The 18,948-nt window shown below is 38.9% G+C and overlaps 1 protein-coding gene across 3 annotated transcripts in view; it reads right to left on the minus strand.

Annotated features, from left to right (window-relative positions):
- Positions 1 to 11,506: 11,506 nt before the first annotated feature.
- ferry3 (FERRY endosomal RAB5 effector complex subunit 3) overlaps positions 11,507 to 18,948 on the minus strand; it is a 60,270-nt gene continuing 52,828 nt past the window's right edge. For all 3 annotated transcript variants that reach the window (XM_073066338.1, XM_073066339.1, XM_073066340.1), the window contains one exon: positions 11,507 to 12,893. In XM_073066338.1, the coding sequence (XP_072922439.1) occupies positions 12,801 to 12,893 (93 nt within the window). In that variant the 3' untranslated portion in view covers positions 11,507 to 12,800. The remainder of the gene's footprint in view (positions 12,894 to 18,948) is intronic.

Consider the following 18,948-nt stretch of genomic DNA (forward strand, 5'->3'; position numbering starts at 1 on the left):
TTTCCACTGTTGTAAAACATATAGTGTGAGCCTTCAGCCTCCTCCCTGATGGTAGTAATGAAAAGAGGGCCCTGATGGTAGTAATGAAAAGAGGGCCCAGAAGGTGAGGGTCCTTAATGATGGATACTGCATTCTTGATATTCCACCAATTAAAAGATGCCCTTGATAATGGGGAGGGTTGTGCCCATGACATACCTGGCTGAGTTTACAAGGTGCTGCAACCATTCAGAATGCTTTTCACTGTACATCTGTAGAATTTTACAAGTCTTTGGTAATATACCAAATCTCCTCAAACTCCTAAAGAAATAGAGCCACTGGTATGTCTTCTTGATTACATCAATGTGTTGGGCCCAAGACAAATATTCCAAGATGTTGACATCCAGGAACTTGAAGCTGCTCAATCTTTCCACCACTGACTCCTTAATGACGACTTGTGTGTTCTCCCAACTTCCCCTACCTGAAGTCCACAATCAAGTCCTTGGTCATGCTGAAGTGTTGCAACTACACTCAACCAACTAATCTATCTCTGCCCTGTATGCTTCCTCATCTCCATCTGAGATTCTGTCAACAATAGTGATGTTATCAGTGAATTTATAGATGTTGTTTAAGCTCTGCCTTGCCACCCAGTCATGAGTGCAGATAGAGTAGAACAGTGGGCTAAGTTCACATCCTTGAGCGGGGTCTGTGTTGATTGAGAGCAAGGAGATGTTATTACTGATCTGCACTGACTCACAATAAGGGAGTCGAGGGTCCGTTTGCAGAAGGCAGTACAGAGACCCAGGTTTTGAAGTTTGTTGATTAGTAGTGAGGGGAAGATGGTTTTGAATGCTGAGCTGTAATCAACGAAGAGCAGTTTGGCATATGTTGTGCTGTTGTCTAAGTGTCCCAAAGCTGAATGGAGAGCCTGTGAGATTATGCCCGCTGTGGCAGTAGGCAAATTATAGCAGGTCCTGGTCCAGGCAGGGGTTAGTTCTAGCCATGACCAACCTCACAGCAATAGTCATTGAGGCAGTTCACCCTGCTCTTCTTTGGCACTGGTGTGATTGATGCCCTTTTGAATCAGCTGGGAACCTCACACTGCAGTAGTGAGTTTGAAGATATCCCTCAACACTCCAGCCAGTCGGTTGACAGTTTTAGTACTCTGCAAGATACACTGTTGGAGCCTGACTTCTTGCAAGGGTTAACCGTCTTGAAGGATGTTCTGAAATTGGCCTCTGAGACAAAGATCACAGGGTTGCTAGATACTGTGAGCATAAAAGGCATTGAGTTGATTAGACACTGAAGCATCACTGCCAACTATGCTGTTAGATTTTTCTTATAGGAAGTAATGGTGTACAAACCCTGCACAGATGCTATGCATCTAATCATATCTCAAGCTTCACACAGAATTTCTCTTTCATTCTCATGATAAGTCTTTTGTAGGTCATACCTGGACTGCTATGATTCTAAACTGCCAGTCTTGAATGCCACAGATCTAGCCCTCAGCACACTGTGATCACCTGGTTCATCCAGGGCTTATGTTTGGGGAAACTCATTGTGTTCTCAAAGACACACACTGCTCCAAGTCGGTGACAGTCAAATTGCATTCAGTCAGACCCAAAGATGAATCCCTGAATGTGGTCTAGTTTGCCAATTCAAAGCAGTCCTGTAAGTGCTCCTCTGCCTCCGTTCGCAGTGCTTATCACTGGTGCTGCAGTCTTCAGTCTCTGCCTATATGGTGGGAATGGAAGTACTGCCAGGTGATTGGACTTGCCGAAGTGCAGCCCTGTGATGGCACGGTAAGGGTTTTTGATGGAGGTGCAACAGTGATCGAGTATGTTAGCTTCTCTGGTTTCACAGATGGCTTGTTGGTGGTAGTTTGTCAGAGAATTCTTCAAACTAGCCTAGCTGATGTCCTCAACGATGATTAGGAAGGCATCAGGATGTGTTGTCCCATGACTGTTGATTACAGTGCTCAGCTCTTCCAGTGCCAGGTTGACACTTTCCTGGAGTAGAAAAAAATCTGCTCACAGGATGACGGTAAAGAACTTTCTCAGCTTATAGAACAAATGACACTTGATAGCCAGATTTTCCATGTCAGGAGAGTAGAATTGAGATACAACCATCACATTTGAGCACAACAACACACAACTAACTGGTTCACCACCACGAGGTTCAGGAACAGTTATTGCCTCACAACCTTTTGGCTCCTGAACCAACGAGAATAACTTCACTCACCACAATTCACAACTGATCCCACAACCTACAAGCTTCACTTTCAAGGACTCTACAACTCAAGTTCTTGGCATTATTCTTTTTTTTTATCTGCACAATGTTTTCTTTTTCCCTTAGGTTGTCTTTCTTTTACACTTTGTATATGTATAGTTTTCCATAAATTCTACCGTATTTCTTTATTTTCCTGTATATGCCTGCAAGGAAAAAGAATCTCAAGCTGGTATATGGTAAAATATACGTACTTAAATAAATTTACTTTGATTTTGACAATGAGTTAACCGGGAAGCAAATGCCTCAATTTACCCAATCCTCAGATAGTTTCCAATCAACCACAGTCAACTTGTAATTTGTGGTTATTTGTTTAGATTTTAAATCAAAGTTTCAGACTAGATATAGGTGAGTGATAGGATCTTGCCATGTTGGGGAGTGGTTGGTGGTGAGGTGAGGGTAATTTATAGTATATAGGAGCAGGAGTAAACTACCAGCCTCCTCAAGCCTCTCCTGTTTGATCACTGGTGATCTCTGTTGGCCTAAATTCTTATGTACCAGTTCCCCATGAACTTCAATTCCTTGATTTATCAAATATTTAATCAATTTCCACTTTAAAAATATTTAACTATCTGGCCTTCACATCTTTGGGAGCAGAGAATTCCAGCGATTCTCCACTCTCTGAGAGAAGTTTTGATGTACTTCATTTTAAAATGATTGGCCCACTATTTGCAGCTGTATGTCCCTTGTTTATGACTCTCTCACTAATAAATTTCCCCCCCTAGCCACCTTATATAAGACCATAAGACTTAGGAACTGAATTAGGCCATTTGGCCCATCAAGTCTGCTCCGCCATTCAATCATGACTGATCCTTTTTCTCCCCTCCTTAACCCATTCCCTGGGCCTTCACCCTGTAACCTTTGATGCCATGTACAATCAAGAACCCATCAATCTCTGCCTTATATACACCCAACAACCTGGCCTCCACAGCTGCATGTGGTATCAAATTGCACAAATTCACCACCCTCTGGCTAAAGAAATGTCTCTGCATCTTGTTTTAAATAGACACCCCTCAATCCTGAGACTGTGCCCACTTGTCCTACACTCACCAACCATGGGAAATATCCTTTCCGGTTCTACTATGTCTAGGCCTTTTAATATTCGAAAGGTTTCAATGAGATCCCACTCTCCATCCTTCTAAATTCCAGTGAGTACAGACTCAGAGCTATGAAATGTTCCTTGTACGGTAACTCTTTCATTCCCGGAATCATGCTTCTGAACCTCCTCTGGACCCTTTCCAATGCCAGCACATCTTTTCTTTGGTGAGGAGCCCAAAACTGTTCACAATACTCAAGGTGAGGTCTCACCAGTGCCTTATGAAGCCTCAGCATCACATCCCTACTCTTATATTCAAGACCTCTTGAAATGAATTTATATTTGCCTTCCTCACCACTGACTCAATCTGCAAGTTAACCTTTAAGGTGTTCTGCACAAGGACTCTCAAGTCCTTTTACCTCTCAGATTTTTGGATTTTCTCCCCGTTTAGAAAATAGTCAGCACATTTATTTCTATTATCAAAGTGCGTGAACATGCATTTTCCAACATTGTATTTCATTTACCACTTCCTTGCCCATTCTCCTAAGCTAAGTCCTTCTGTAGCATGCCTGTTTCCTCAAAACTACCTGCCCCTTCACCAATCTTCATATCATCTGCAAACTCAGTAACAAAGCCATCTATTCCATCATCTAAATTATTGATACACAGCATAAAAAGCGGTCCCAACACTGACCCGTGTGGAACACCATTTATTTATATATTTGAATATGGTCATCACTCATTTTTCTAAATTCCAATGAATTCAGGCCTATTCTGTCTAGCCTCTTTTGGAAGGAAAACTCTTTTATCCCAAAAATTAGCTTGATGAATTTCTTTTGGACTGCCTTCAATGGTACTATATCTGTTTTGAGGCGGAGACCAAAACTATGCAAGGCATTCCAGGTGTGATCTCACTGACATCCTATACAACTGTAAACAACGACTCCCTATTCTTAAACTCCTCTAATCCCTTCATGATTAAGGCCATTATGTTGTTTGCCTTTTTTAACCACTTGTTGGACCAAACTATTGGTACAAATGTACAATCCAGCAAAATCCCCCTGAGACATGAGGCTTTAAGAACTGGTTTAGAGGGACCACACCATGGCCAAGAGATGATAAGATCGGTCTACAACTCCATTATCAGTCGTGTTGATTAATTAATCATCCAATAACTTGCCCACATCCCACATTTGGTGCAGCTCATTGGAAACATTGGTACCTATCACACCAAAGTTATCAGTTTTATCGGTATCTAACTTCTAATTAGCCTAAAGTCAGAACACTGGAAATAATAAAACAATTGCAATTTGCATTGTAGCTTTGTATTTTCACAATGCAAGTCAGTAAATTAGTATTGTTTTATTAATTAAATGTTAATTTAATTCAAAAGAAATACAAATATTTTTAAAATTAAAAATTGAAATCTATTATTCAATGTAAAACACAAAATGCTGGCAGAACTCAGCAGGCCAGATGGCATCTATGGGAGGAGGTAGTGACAACGTTTCGGGCCGAAACCCTTCATCAGGAGTGAAGTAACATGAGATGGTCGAGGGGGGGATAAGAAGTGGGGGGAGGGATGAAGTAGAGAGCTGGGAAGTGATAGGCTGGAGGGAAATGGGCTAGGGGGAAGGCGGAGAATTATGGGAAATAAAAGAGAAAGAAAGGTAGGGCTGGGGGAGATTATAGTGAGGGGGGAAATGAGAGAAAAAGAGAACTAGACTAAAATTATAGATAGAGATGGGGTAAGGGAGGCAGGGGCATCAACGGAGGTCTGTGAGTTGAATGTTCATGCTGGCAGGTAGGAGGCAACCTAGGCAGGAGATAAGGTATTGCTCCATTGACCTGCGTGTGGCCTCATCTTGACGGTAGAGGAGGCCATGGACAGACATGTCGGAGTGGGAGTGGTCTGTGGAATTGAAGTGTGTGGCCACCTCCAACGGGATCCCACCCCCCCCCCCCCCACTCTCGGCTTTCCGCAGGGATCGCTCCCTACGCGACTCCCTTGTCCATTCATCCCACCGACCTCCCTCCAGGCACTTATCTGTGCAAACGGAAGAAGTGCTACACCTGATCCCATACTTCTTCCCTCACCACCATCCTAGGCCCCAGACAGTCCTTTCAGGTGAGGCACCACTTCACTTGCGAGTCAACTGGGGTGATATACTGTATCCGGTGCTCCTGATGTGGCCATTTATACATTGGGGAGACCTGTCGCAGACTGGGAGACCGTTTCGCCGAACACCGGCGCTCAGTCCTCCAGCAGTGGCGGAATCTCCCTGTGGCCACACACCTCAATTTCACAGACCACTCCCACTCCGACATGTCTGTCCATGGCCTCCTCTACCGTCAAGATGAGGCCACACGCAGGTCAATGGAGCAATACCTTATCTCCCGCCTGGGTAGCCTCCTACCTGCCGGTATGTACATCCAACTCACTGACCTCCGTTGTTACCCCTGCCCCCCCTTACCCCACCCCTATCTATAATTTTAGTCTGATTCTCTTTCTCTCTCTTTCCCCCCTCACTATAATCTCCCCCCAGCCCTACCTTTCTTTCTCTTTTATTTCCCATAATTCTCCACCTTCCCCTTAGCCCATTTCCCTCCAGCCTATCACTTCCCAGCTCTCTACTTCATCCCTCCCCCCACTTCTTACCCCTCTCCACCATCCCATGTTACTTCACTCCTGATGAAGGGTTTCGGCCCGAAACGTCGTCACTACCTCCTCCCATAGATGCTGTCTGGCCTGCTGAGTTCTGCCAGCATTTTGTGTTTTTATTTATTTCCAGCATCTGCAGATTCACTCGTGTTGCCTATTCAATGTAAAATATACTTTCTTTATACCGCATTATTTTGAATTGAATTAAACTTTAATAATTAAAACTATTCTAATTTACTAATTGTATGAAATTAATAAAACCTAAATCACTTTATTTATTCAATCCAGATTGGACCCTATTCAAACAGTGGGGTTATGTAACATATGACTGGTGTACACTGAGGGAGCTTGTGCATTGTGCCCAGACTCATTTCAAGAACAAACAAGCTGACATCTGAATTCCACAAGGTAAAGCACAACAATGAAGGTCAGGAACAAGCTGTAAATTCACCTAGTCAGCTGGTTGTTCCCTGTGGAAGCACAGGCTCAAGATCAGCTTGACCTGATCCACGGATTTTAAATAAGGAAATTGTTATTGGCTTTGATAGCAAGCTGAATAGAAACAGGCTGTTGGTAATATCAGCATGCATGTCTTCATACACATCTGGTTATATATGGCTAAAGTACACAAGCTTTACACAAATGGACTTAGGCAGGGCGGTATAACAGTACATGGAGTTTCGAGGAGGCAGGTGAAGATGCTGTGATGCACGAGCCAGGAATGGAAAATGACACCGACACTGACACAGATTTTGAACTCTTTATGTTGAGTGTGCCTCATCTGATAATTCAATCTGAGCTAAATGACCTAGTCAGAGACTTGGTTTGTCAAAGGCAAAAGTAGAATTACTGGGTTCAAGACTGCAACAATGTGGTCTGCTGTCACTAGGCATTAAAGTTTCCATGAAGGATTTTGATATTTCAATAGTTCCATTTAATATCAGAGTAATGTGTACAATATACATCCTGAAATACTTTTTCTTCGTTGACATCCACGAAAACTGAAGTGTGCCCCAAAGAATGAATGACATTTAAAATGTTAGAACTCCAAAGCTCCCCCCAACTCTTCCCTCTCACACACAAGCATCAGCAAAGCAACAGCCCTCCCCAACCCCCACCCACTTCTGCAAAACAGCATCAGCATCCTCCTCCCACCAAACATGCAACAGCACGGCTCCCAATAATGACCATGATCTGCAGTACAACACAAACTAATTGTTCACCTGACAATTTGACATGCCACAGGTTCTCTCTCTTACTAATAAAGAAAAAAAGAGGACAGCGAAGACAGATGCTTCCCAGAGCAACTGATTCCAAGATTAAGGAAGGCATTTCTGTTGGTTCACAAATCAAACAGGGCATCGATGACAGGCAATTCGAAGAACTTCTAGTGGGGCCAGAGAAAATCACATGGAAGGCACTCAAGGATATTGTTAAACATTTTCTTGGCAACTATAGAACACCAAGCTATGCATAGCTTGTTGACATGTTTCAGACATACAAAACCATGAAGTGAAACATTTCACTAAAGATTCATCTTCTGCATTCCCATTCAGAATTCTTCCCTGCAAAACTTGGCACTGTCAGTGATGAGCACAGTAAACACTGGAGTTCTGCAGAAATGGCACCAGGGCAACTGGAATCCTGGCTGGTCATTGTCGGACACTTAAGATTTAGACAGAGTACAAACAAAAATCATCAACAAAACATTTTAGGTCAGTTGAACTATTGCAAAGCGTCAGTACCGTTATGCAATTAAATGCATTATATTCAATAAAAGTTAATTTCTTGTCTCTCCAAGTAGTCTGAGATTATATTTGTGCTCAGCTTCCAGCAGTCTATCATAAACAAAAAGAAAATTCCTCAGAATTAACTTTTATTGAATATAATGCATTTAATTGCAATACATTGATTTATTTTATTGAATTACAGATAATTTAGTTCACACTTACAGTCACATAACACAGAAACTTGCTCTTTTGACCCACTTGTCAATACTGGCCACTAAGTACCTAACAGTACTGTTATGTTCTATACATTCAAAACATTTTTTAAAAAGTAATAGAAAAGAAACAAGAGATCCAGGAATGCAAGTCAAACTTTGTCTTTACTATTAAGCGAGGTGCGCACGTATCACGTGGTAGTGTCACGACGTATGCCATTTATGTACTTTCACATATAACCTGCAATGCACTATGTAAATAACAAATAATGCTTAATCTAGCAATATATTTACAATATTACTCAAATATTACTAAAATATTAAACACATGAGTACCAACTCTATTTTCCAGTACTTGACCCATACATGTTTTTTACATGCACACCTATATAATCCTTGCCTGTACTAACTTTCAGACAGTGCATCAAAAGTTCAACAAACCTTGGGTGAAAAAAAAATCAAATCCCATCTAAATGTCCTGTTTTGCTTTAAAGCTGATAATTTATTTCAAATTATCAATTTTATCAAATAATATAATAAAATTATTAATTTTAAAGCTGATATTATTTTAAATTATACAGGCAATTTTAAATGAACACATTTATCATACTGTATTATACTTGATTATTTAGAATAACATAAAGGATTTATCAAATTCCACAGGAAGCCTGTGTGCCACTGATGTATTACTTTGAATTGCCTACTTCATTTGCAATATTCCAGCTGGAGTTTCTGAGTAGTATTTTCTTCTCTTCCAGGAAAACTCTGACCATCAATATAAAACATGCACTCAGTGGCTGCTTTATTAGGTACAGGAGGTACCTGTTAAAGTGGCCACTGAGTGTATTTCTGTATGCTGATGGAAGGCAAATGCATTGTTAGCACTCATTTATAAAGCACTAGAATATGTAAGAAAGCATGTTATGCTGAGGCTTTCTAAGGATTTGGTCAGACCTCACCTGGAGTACCGTGAGCAGTTTTGGGCCCCATATCTAAGAAAGAATGTGCTGGCACTGGAGATGGTCCAGAGGAGGTTTATGAGAATGTTCCCAGCAATTAAAGTGTTAACATACAATATAAGGAATGGTTGATGCCTCTGAGCCTGTATTCACTGGAGTTTAAAAGAATGAAGAGGGGATGCCATTTAAACCTAATGAATATTAAAAAGCCTAGATAGAGTGGACAAGGACAAGATGTTTCCAACAGTGGGAAAGTCTAAGACCAGAGGGTACAGCCTCAGAATGGAAGCTAGTACACTGTCTGAAAGTTAGTACAGGCAAGGATTATATAAGTGTGCATGTAAAAAACATGTATGGGTCAAGTACTGGAAAATAGAGTTGGTACTCATGTGTTTAATATTTTAGTAATATTACCTTTAGAACAAAGATGAGGAGGAATTTCTTGAGCTAAAGACTGGCAAATCTGTGGAAATCATTGCCATTGATGGCAGTGAAGGCCAGGTCAGTGGAGATTAAGTTTCTTGATTAGAAAGGGTGTCAAAGGTTACAGGGAGAAGGCAGGAGAATGGGGTTGAGAAGGAATAATTAATAAGCCATGATCAAATGGGGAAGGCTTGATGGGCTGAATATCTAATTCTGCTCCTATGTTTTATGGTCTTTCATCATTAAATATCTTCATACATCTGTCATTTTCAAAGGCTTTCCCAATAAATGTAACGTGTGTGCTTCTAATTGAAATTTTGCCTACATAGGTCACATCTGAAAATTTTTGCACAATCTGTTCCTGATACAAGGCTTCATACTGCAAACTGTAGCTTACAGACGTCACGCTAGCCAGTTATAAAATTTTGTGGAAAAGTAAATCTGGCAAGTTGCCCATTGATTTTTCTGTTGATAATGTTTGTTACTGTACTGTTGGACAATCTTAAAATAGTTATCCTTTCCAAACAAGAGTTCCTTAGGTCATTTGCTCAAATTATATTTTTTTAAGCACTTTGATAATTTGATTTCAATCAGAAGGTACAGGTCCACTTAAAAGCTGGCACCCTTCCAGCCACCTCAGCACCTACATTGCTCTGGTGGATTCCTCGTGATTTCCCAGCTCTCAGGCTGGGCAGTCTGCCCATTAAACTTCACTTGTGCAAACAGAAGTCTCAGTAACTAAACCTTTATATTGAAATTTATTTCAATTAGTTTGAATTTTGCCAATTGTTCTTATATATTTTAGTGATTAGTCTTAAACTTTGTTCAATAAATTTTATTTCATTCATTTTAAAAAATATACTCCAGGTATTTTGAAACGTCATTTACACATAGTGTTCTTATAACAAAGAATTAAATGTATTCAGTTATCTTTGAATAGTGTCAGTGACCTTTATGTAATAGAGGAGAATAAACTGGGAAATGTTGCAAGTACCTCCACTTCCAGTGAACCCAATAGGTTCATCTTTACAGCATTTTGATAGCCATGGGCAATTTCTCACATGTACCATGATGTAGTCATGACATATTTTAGTGATTACATCCTGAATAAAGGCCATATCATTCATATATTGTTCCTCACCAAGAATCGCATTAGAGAATTATACCCTGAACATCCTGGGCCAAAAACAAAGTCCTTTCATTTCCTCCTCCATCTTCATTACCTGATGATTTTACTGTTCTTCCTTTCAATCAAGCCTTCCACCCTGGAGAATGCCATTAATACAACCATGTGTGGCAACAGATGTTCTGTGCAAAAGATTGAAAGAGCACAACTTCGGCTTTTTGTCACCTAAAAGACTACATCTCCGGCGGTGCTGCAATCCCTCAGGATTGCATGGAGTGCTTACCTAAAAAATCCTCTTGCTGAGGACTCTAGAGTAGAACTTGAACCCACAATCTTCTGACTTGGGGGACAAAATGTTAACATAGAAATTCAAATATAATTTTTAATTTATACACAATATGAGGACATTTAAGGGATGCTCAACACTATAGGATTCATGATGCAAAATCCCCCAGAAGCCCCTTTTCTATGTACACTATTTTACTGCTTAACTCTTTCATGAAGTGCTGTACAATGTGTATGGTGAAGGTGAAGCTGCTATGAACATAACACCGGCAAATGCTGAGCTTTGGGTGATGCACGACCACAAACAGCCATGCGTATTAGCTTTAGAACATAGAACAATACAACATGGGAGCAGGCCCTTTGGCCCACAATGTTAAATTAAACTGATCTGCTTGAACATGAACCATATCCCTCCATTCCTTGCATCTTCATGTGTCTATCTGCTTCTTAAATGACACTATTATGTCTGTTTCCACCACCATGTCTGGTAGCATTTACCACACAATACTTACCACATTGGGTAAAAATTTATTTTCCTCCTCTTGCATTAAAGATATGTCCTCTAGTATTTGACATTTAAACTCATGGAGAAATACTCTGGCTATCCTATCCACGTCCCTCAGAATTTTATAAACCTCTAACAGTTCTTCCCTCAGCCTTTAACACACAAATTTGTTCAACCCATCCTCCGAGCTAACACACTCTAATCCTAAAGAGTCTCCTCTGCACTCACTCCAAAGCCTCCACATTGTGCCTGTACTGGAGTAACCAGAATGGCACACAACATAAATAAATGTTAAATTATACAGTATCAGTTTTTAAAAATGCAGTATGTTTACTTCTTCAAATACAAAATGTATATGCTTGAGACAATTCATGAGATTACAAGTAACTATTTCCGCATGATTCTAAATATTTTGAACTGTTTTCATTCATTACTCTGTACACCAGTGCAATTGAAGATAACAATTTCTGTTATACAAATATGTGAAAAATAATGAATAATGTATTTTTACCTGTGCGCCTGCAGATAAACAGTAATGCCACAAATTAATTACAAATGGCTCTCTGTTATACCAACTTTAAACATAACTTTCCATTTTAGTGTTACTTAATTGGGTGCAGATGAGCCTTTAATGTTACTAAACATCCAAAGTGACATCATTCTAAATACATGTATAAAATCCTATAAATTACATATTAGGATATGAACTCAGAGAGTCACCATTGGGAATTAAGTCACAGTTGAAACTTGAAACTGAATAAAATTATAACAACTTATATGATATGTGAATCACTTTACACTTATTAATCCTATATTTATACATCATTGCAATATGTTGGTGGTTCTGATGCCACACTTAATCATCTGTGTTTTAAGCCGCAGAACAAAAAATGTATTAGTTGACTGCCTCATTTATGATCAATGTTTAATGGATTTAGATAGGCAAACTAGCTGCATATAGTTAAAAAGCATGGGAAAATAGTTCAAGTTCCACAATTAAATAGCTAGTTGTACACAAATATGAAATTTATCATCACCTAATGTTACCCAAAGCAAGTTATAGGCAGCAACCACTTTCACAAATCTAATTATTTTTAGGCCAACAACTTTGCCTCACACATGTACAAATATGAGAATTAGAAATGGAATAATTTTGAATATATTTTCATTATTATATGTTCCATAGTCTTGAAATATAGTGAGGATGTAACTGTACAAAGGCTTATTGCATTCACATCAAATCTCTTCATTTTGGCAGAGCAATTAAACCATAACTTTACTGAAATTATAGGAAGAGGAATCTAGTACATCTCATTAAATGTGCTTGTAACAGTACTTGGTAACTTTTAAGTCTATAAAAGAGACAAGAATCAACTTTAAGACATCATCTTCATTGTGACAGTACATTAAATTTTGATGCATATTTCAACTTAAGTGCAACAATTATAAATGTTTGAGATTCTGCTGAAATGAAAAAAGTCTTTCTGAATTGCTGTGGGAAACATGCAGAGTTGATCATTTTTATTATCTTGTCTGAAGCCCACACAAAAAGTGACTTGTCAGCATAACTCACTTGCTGTTCAGTAGTTCATTTGTTTGTTCATCGTTTGGAGGTCAGGGTCAGGGTAGATGACACTCTAAAGATCTGAGGTAGCATGTTGCTCAACTGGTAGAACAGTTCTTCTGAAATACTCTGTTAATATAAAATTATATTACCATTTATATTCCATGGTACGGAGCACACATTGACAGCATTATTCATACTTATTCAATGTAAGGGTGTGAAATTGATTGTTGCAGAGTGTGAAGGGCTTCAGGATGTTCTTCACCGGCTGGCTGCAATTTGCACTCTATTTGCCAAAAATAAGCTTTGCACATACCTAGTTAAGATATATGATGACGTTGTTTCCCAGAGAGGAATGCAGATTTTCTCAAAAGTGTTTATGATGTTCAATGGACCAGTGCAATTTTTAAATCTAGTTTGTCACTGCAGCTGAGTTTTACTGTAAGTGAACAACCTTTTGAAGCTTCAACTCTGGGTGTCTGTCCATTCGGATTTCTATCACTTTTGCAGTGTTAGCCATGACTACAACCATTTTGGCACCAAGATCTGGAATGTTGTCCTTCATAGCTCCTTGACAGAAAGTTTGCCTTTGCTAAATGGTATAGCTGAATACATTTCATTTAAAAAAAACCTTAAGGGACATGGCTATGAAAGCCGTGAATATATTGCTTAGCTTTGTTGAGGCTGATAATTTTACATTCCTGTTCTTCTGATGGTTTCATGTTGCAGGAGTGTCTGTTGATACGCCAGATACCAACATGAGAAATCACAACATGAATTCCAGTTCATATAGGTTCTGATATATTACAAAATAAAATAATAGAGAAGAACTGGGTCATCCAATCTATTGTGCTATTCCGCCATTTAATAAGATCATGCCTTTTTTTAAATCACTAAATCCACTTTCTTATGCTAAACCCATATTCCTTGATTCACCAGATATCCAAAGAGCTGTAGATAACTGTCCTTGGATGTATATTCAGTGACTGAGACTCCATAGTTCTCTACTCTCTGGAGAACAAAAATCTTTGCATCAAGTTGGGAAGTACAAGGAATTTGAAGGTATTGGCAATCTTGAATATTACCTTTGGTCCCCACCAGACACTCAGCTCTCACTTGCAGCTCCAATTAGTTGCTTACATGTGACAGCAGCTACACCCAGCACACTACTTTAATGGGGAGGCCAAACCAGCTGAGGATAGCTGGTGAGTTTTATAGCCCAGTGAGATAGAGACATGCTTGTCCTAGCATGCTAAATCACCTCCAGTGGACAGGGCAGATGAAATTTACAGTGACAGCCAATGGCAAAGATGGCTGTTCTGTAACAGTCAATGGAGAGGGTATGACGAGACACAGAGGAAGTCATGGTCATCCACTGCAACCAGGGAAGATCCCAATTTTTGTCTGCTAACCAATCCTCAGTCCATAGTAGTATATTAGCCCCAATTTCATGTGTTCTTGTTAATAAATTCTCAAGTCCATCTTACCCAAGTCCAATAAACTACATCTAGTGATTCCCTCTGATCTCTTATGCTAATTACAGTCTTAATAATCTGTTAAAAATTTGTGGTGTGATTTTCCTTTCAAAAGGCAAAAAAAAACTGTTGGGAGGAATCCAGTGCACCAGGCAACATCCATAGAGGGAAATGGACAGCTGACATTTCAGGTTGGATTTTCAGAATCAAGAATCACAACCTGGTTTAATATTACTGGCATATTTTGAGAAATTTGTTATACAGCAGCAGTACATTGCCATACATAATAATAAAAATTGTAAATCAATGTAAATTCAGGCATTTTCCCCTTCCTTTCCAGTTCTAAAGAAGGGTCTCGGCCTGAAACAGCAACTGTTTGCTATTTTCCATACACGCTCCCTGACCTGCTGAGTTCCTCCAGCATTTTGTGTTACTGTAAATTAGAGTATATATACAGTATATATATACTGTATATATTTAAAAAGTTAAATAAAACAAATAGTGGAAATAAAGAAAAAAACCTGTGAGATAGTATTCATGGGTTCAATGCCCATTCAGAAATCTGATGGCAGAGGGGAAGGAGCTACTGTGCCCAATTCTATTACTATTTGATAACTGCTCACTACCATAGCTTTAGTAATAGATTCTTTAATTTCCCCTACTATTGGTGTCAGGTTAATTGGGTCAATATCCCAGCCTTCCCTTTACCTCTGTTTTTAAATAGAGAGGTTAAATTTGCTACCTTGTAATCTTATGCCTTCAGGCATTCATTGCATTATTAAAATCTCTAACAAAGCAAGATAAATAAACCAATACACACCAGAACTATTCTAGAACTACACCATTTCCAGGGTTTCTGTGCTTACTTTTGAGAAGATAGACACAAAATACTTGTTTAATTTTTCTGCCATTTCCTTATTTCAAAATACATTTCATTTCGGCTTGGTTTGACAGGGATTCGCATTAACTTGGGCTAATGTTTTTCTTTTTACATAATGTATCTAATGAAGCTTTTATAGTTAATTTTTACGTTTCTCATCAGATTACTATTGTATTCTGCTCTCTCTTCCCTTACAAACATCTTAGCCCTCCTTTGCCAAATTCAGAAATTCGCTCAATTGTCTGGCTTGCTGCTCTTTTGGGGAACATTTTAGGTCCCTTCCTTTGATGTAACTCCTCTGCTCTTTGGCCATGGCTCAACCACTTTTCCTGTTTATTTTTCGTCTTAAACAAACACATTTTAATATCAACCATGTATTAATACTTCAAATGTTAGCTGTTGCTTGTTTATTAAAATACCTTCCAATGCTATTTCCCAATCTGCCATACAACCTGCCATTTCTTTCTAGTGTGGTTAGTGTAGATTTAAATTCTCATTTCACATTGGACTAAATCACTCTCAATCATTATATAAATTTACAAACAGAAATGTTTCCTCAATCTTTACTCAGGTGGTAGCCAGTAATGACACTGCAACATTTAGAATTGTTTCAAAACTATTCTAAAAACCTACTTTTTTAACATTTGACCAATTTACAGGATTAATTAATGCCAGCTGATGTTTATTTCATTTAAACAATTTGGTACATTCGATCCCTCCAAGACCGCAACCCCTTTGTCGTGGTTTGGAGGCTTGTGTGCCTCAGTGACCCGAAGATCTATGTTGGCTGGGGTCAAGGCTTTGTGCTTCGGCTCATGGTAGAGTCACCCATGCTAAACAGGTCAAAGGGTAGAGGCCAGACTAGAGCAGTCTACCGATCATCCAGGTTTGGGGGTTCAACTCAGGGCTAACAACCATGACTGGTAAAACAAAATCATTACAGAAACAGCAATAAAGAATCCTTCTACATCTGAATGCAACAGTATTCCTGGCTCTCCACCTGGGACTTGCATGACTGACAGTAGTGAAAACCGAGTGGAAGCTACTGACATGATGAAGGAAGCCACGAACATCACCAGAGTTGGAGGACCTTCATTGTTGCCCTAAATGCCAGCAGCATAACATGCAGAAAGTAAGCAACCTTTGTCTTTATGCCAGTGATGTAATGAGCAGTAAGTAAATAAGTATATTCAATTACATTTTAATCTATATAATGTTTGTCCTATGATTTTTAATTGTCACATTTTTATGACTATTTTGATTTATTTTTACAATCTATATAAAGCACTTTGAGCCTGCATCTTATGTACGAAAAGTGCTATATAAATAATGTTATTATTATTATTACATTAACTGAAGAAAATGTAGTGTTTGAAATTAAAATCAAATAGACAGATTTAGATGGCTCTTTGTCAGGCCAGTTTGTCATACATTATAAAGATTAATTTTCCGCAAAGTCCAGTCATTTAAAATGCAATGGGCATCAGGGTGAAGGACACAAGTAACTGGACTGTCAACAATTCAATATTTACCTATGATTTACAGAATCCACTATAATGGGACATAATTTAAAATCAAAGCTTGTATGGAATCTCATAAGCTATAGAAAATTTACCTGCATTTACAAAAATGATCCTCCTCCCCAGTAATAGTGGCAGGGCAAGGAAACAAGAGTGTTATGGTACTGTTTGAGAGATCTGTACAGAAACAGGCAAAAGCCATGCCATCAATTATTATCCTGCCTACAAATGACAAAGGAGGTGAATTGGACTATTGGGTCCATACTGCTCACATGCCCAACAAATCCCCTTGGTTTCTTTTTTTTTTAAACCAATAACCTACACCAAGGGGTGATTTACATTTGCCAATTCAAACAACAGCAAGACTTGGGAATGTGGGAGGAAACCAGAGTACACAAAGAGAACCCATATAGTTTTAGGCGAATGTGCAAACTCTGTACAGATGACATCCAAAGTCAGGATCGAGCCTGGGTCCCTGAACTATGAGGCAGCAACACTAACTGCTGAGCCATGATTGATAGGTACCGGTGCAGGAACTGATACCGAGGCCAAGGATGAACTGTACGTTCAAAGCTTCTCTACAGTGGGTCATGACCTTGGAATAATAAATCTGAAAATATCCAGTTTGCAGAACCTAGCTCCCAAAGTTATTACCGTAATTAACTTACGTTACATTTTTCTTGGCAAATATATAAAACACATGTATTAAAATCAATTAACAATGGTTAAACATGGAATCTTAATCCATGGAAGATTTAACATGTGAACAGATGCATCATTACAAAATATATTCCAAGGGTGAAGGCAAGAATTCATAGGAGAGGAGAAAGACAGTCCTCATGTCCTATTATAAAAGAATGGAGCTGCAGAATATGATTCTAAAGCAAACATCCAGGTTAAGTATTTAGAAATCTAAAATTTAAACTGTGTCTTTAGCATTTCAGTGTTTCTTTGTAAACTTAAAAAAAATAACTTTTGATTAGTTCACTTCAAGGGATGAAAAAGTCTGGTGAGTAGATCAAACGATACAAATATATGACCTTTTTATAAAACAAAACCTATTCATGAGAAAAAAAAAGTGTTGCTGTTAGGTTAGCATTAATTGTTCCATGAATTGAATAGCTATCTAGGCTATTTCAGAGGACAATTATGAGTTGCAATGAGTCTCACATTATAAGAGGCCATCTTTATGGAAGCCAGTTTCCTTTCATAAAGGAGTTTTTCCAACATAATTTTTCATGTCTTCCTTTATTGATACCAGCATTTATTCCAGGCTTTCCTTTCATTAAAGTAAAAACTTATTGGCTCCAATGCCAATATAGGAGCAAAGCTTAGGGATGTGGGAGGAAGCTGTCACACCAAAACAAAATCCATACAGTTACATGGAAAACTTGTAAATTCCACACAGACAGTGCAAGGTCAGGATTGAACCTGGGTCCATGGAGCAGCAAAGCAGAAGAATTTAAGCTACTCACCATTGTTTAATTTGGATTATGTCTGGATCATTGTCCAGGCTCCTGAATTACTGGTTCACTAATATAACTATTATAGCCCAATCAAAATAGAGCTACAACCTGTATTCTGCAATTACTGCTACATAAGAGAATTTCATAATGCTCCATATATCTCTATAGTTCATGTCCACAGGAAGCATTCCACTTTCTTGAAGCTTGAGGGTTACTGAGCGACTGGAGACACTACAGGGCATAATAGTAGGTGAAAGTTTTATGTCTGACAGGATTCAGAAAATCATCACATGTAAATTGAGATCCATAGAGCAAATGGTAACAATCTGCAAAGTTAGGAAAATGCAAGCAATCAAGGAATCCCCTATGAGTTTGGGTCCTTCAAGATATTGCGAATATTGGCAAGAACTGCACATAAAACATTGCAAAGGATACAAATGTAGTAATAATTGTGGATTTGATGATCGTAAGAAGCCAGTTTTTGTGATCATCATCATGAGAATAGTGGGGTAGGTTGCATTATGTGTGCTAGGATAAGAGAAGGTGGAGAATATCATATGAGAAGGGAGATGATGGGGGTGTACAGGGAATAATGAGACATCATCATCCAGATGTAATGAAGTCTTCAGCCCTGTGTGGGACCCCAGAGTGTTGAGCTCCTACGTACTTAGAGCACCTGAGTCGGTTAATTGTTACTTAGCGAGAGACATTAATTATTTAGAGTTCCTAGTGTTTTTCTTAAGCAACTCGGTCTCCTGGTGCTTTCTGTTACAGCTTGTTGAGTTTAAATTGATAGGCTTGGGGATTCCATGTATTTGTATTATTTAAGCAGATGCCTGATTA

The sequence above is a fragment of the Hemitrygon akajei genome, chromosome 14, assembly GCF_048418815.1.
Source record: "Hemitrygon akajei chromosome 14, sHemAka1.3, whole genome shotgun sequence".
Lineage (NCBI taxonomy): Eukaryota > Metazoa > Chordata > Chondrichthyes > Myliobatiformes > Dasyatidae > Hemitrygon > Hemitrygon akajei.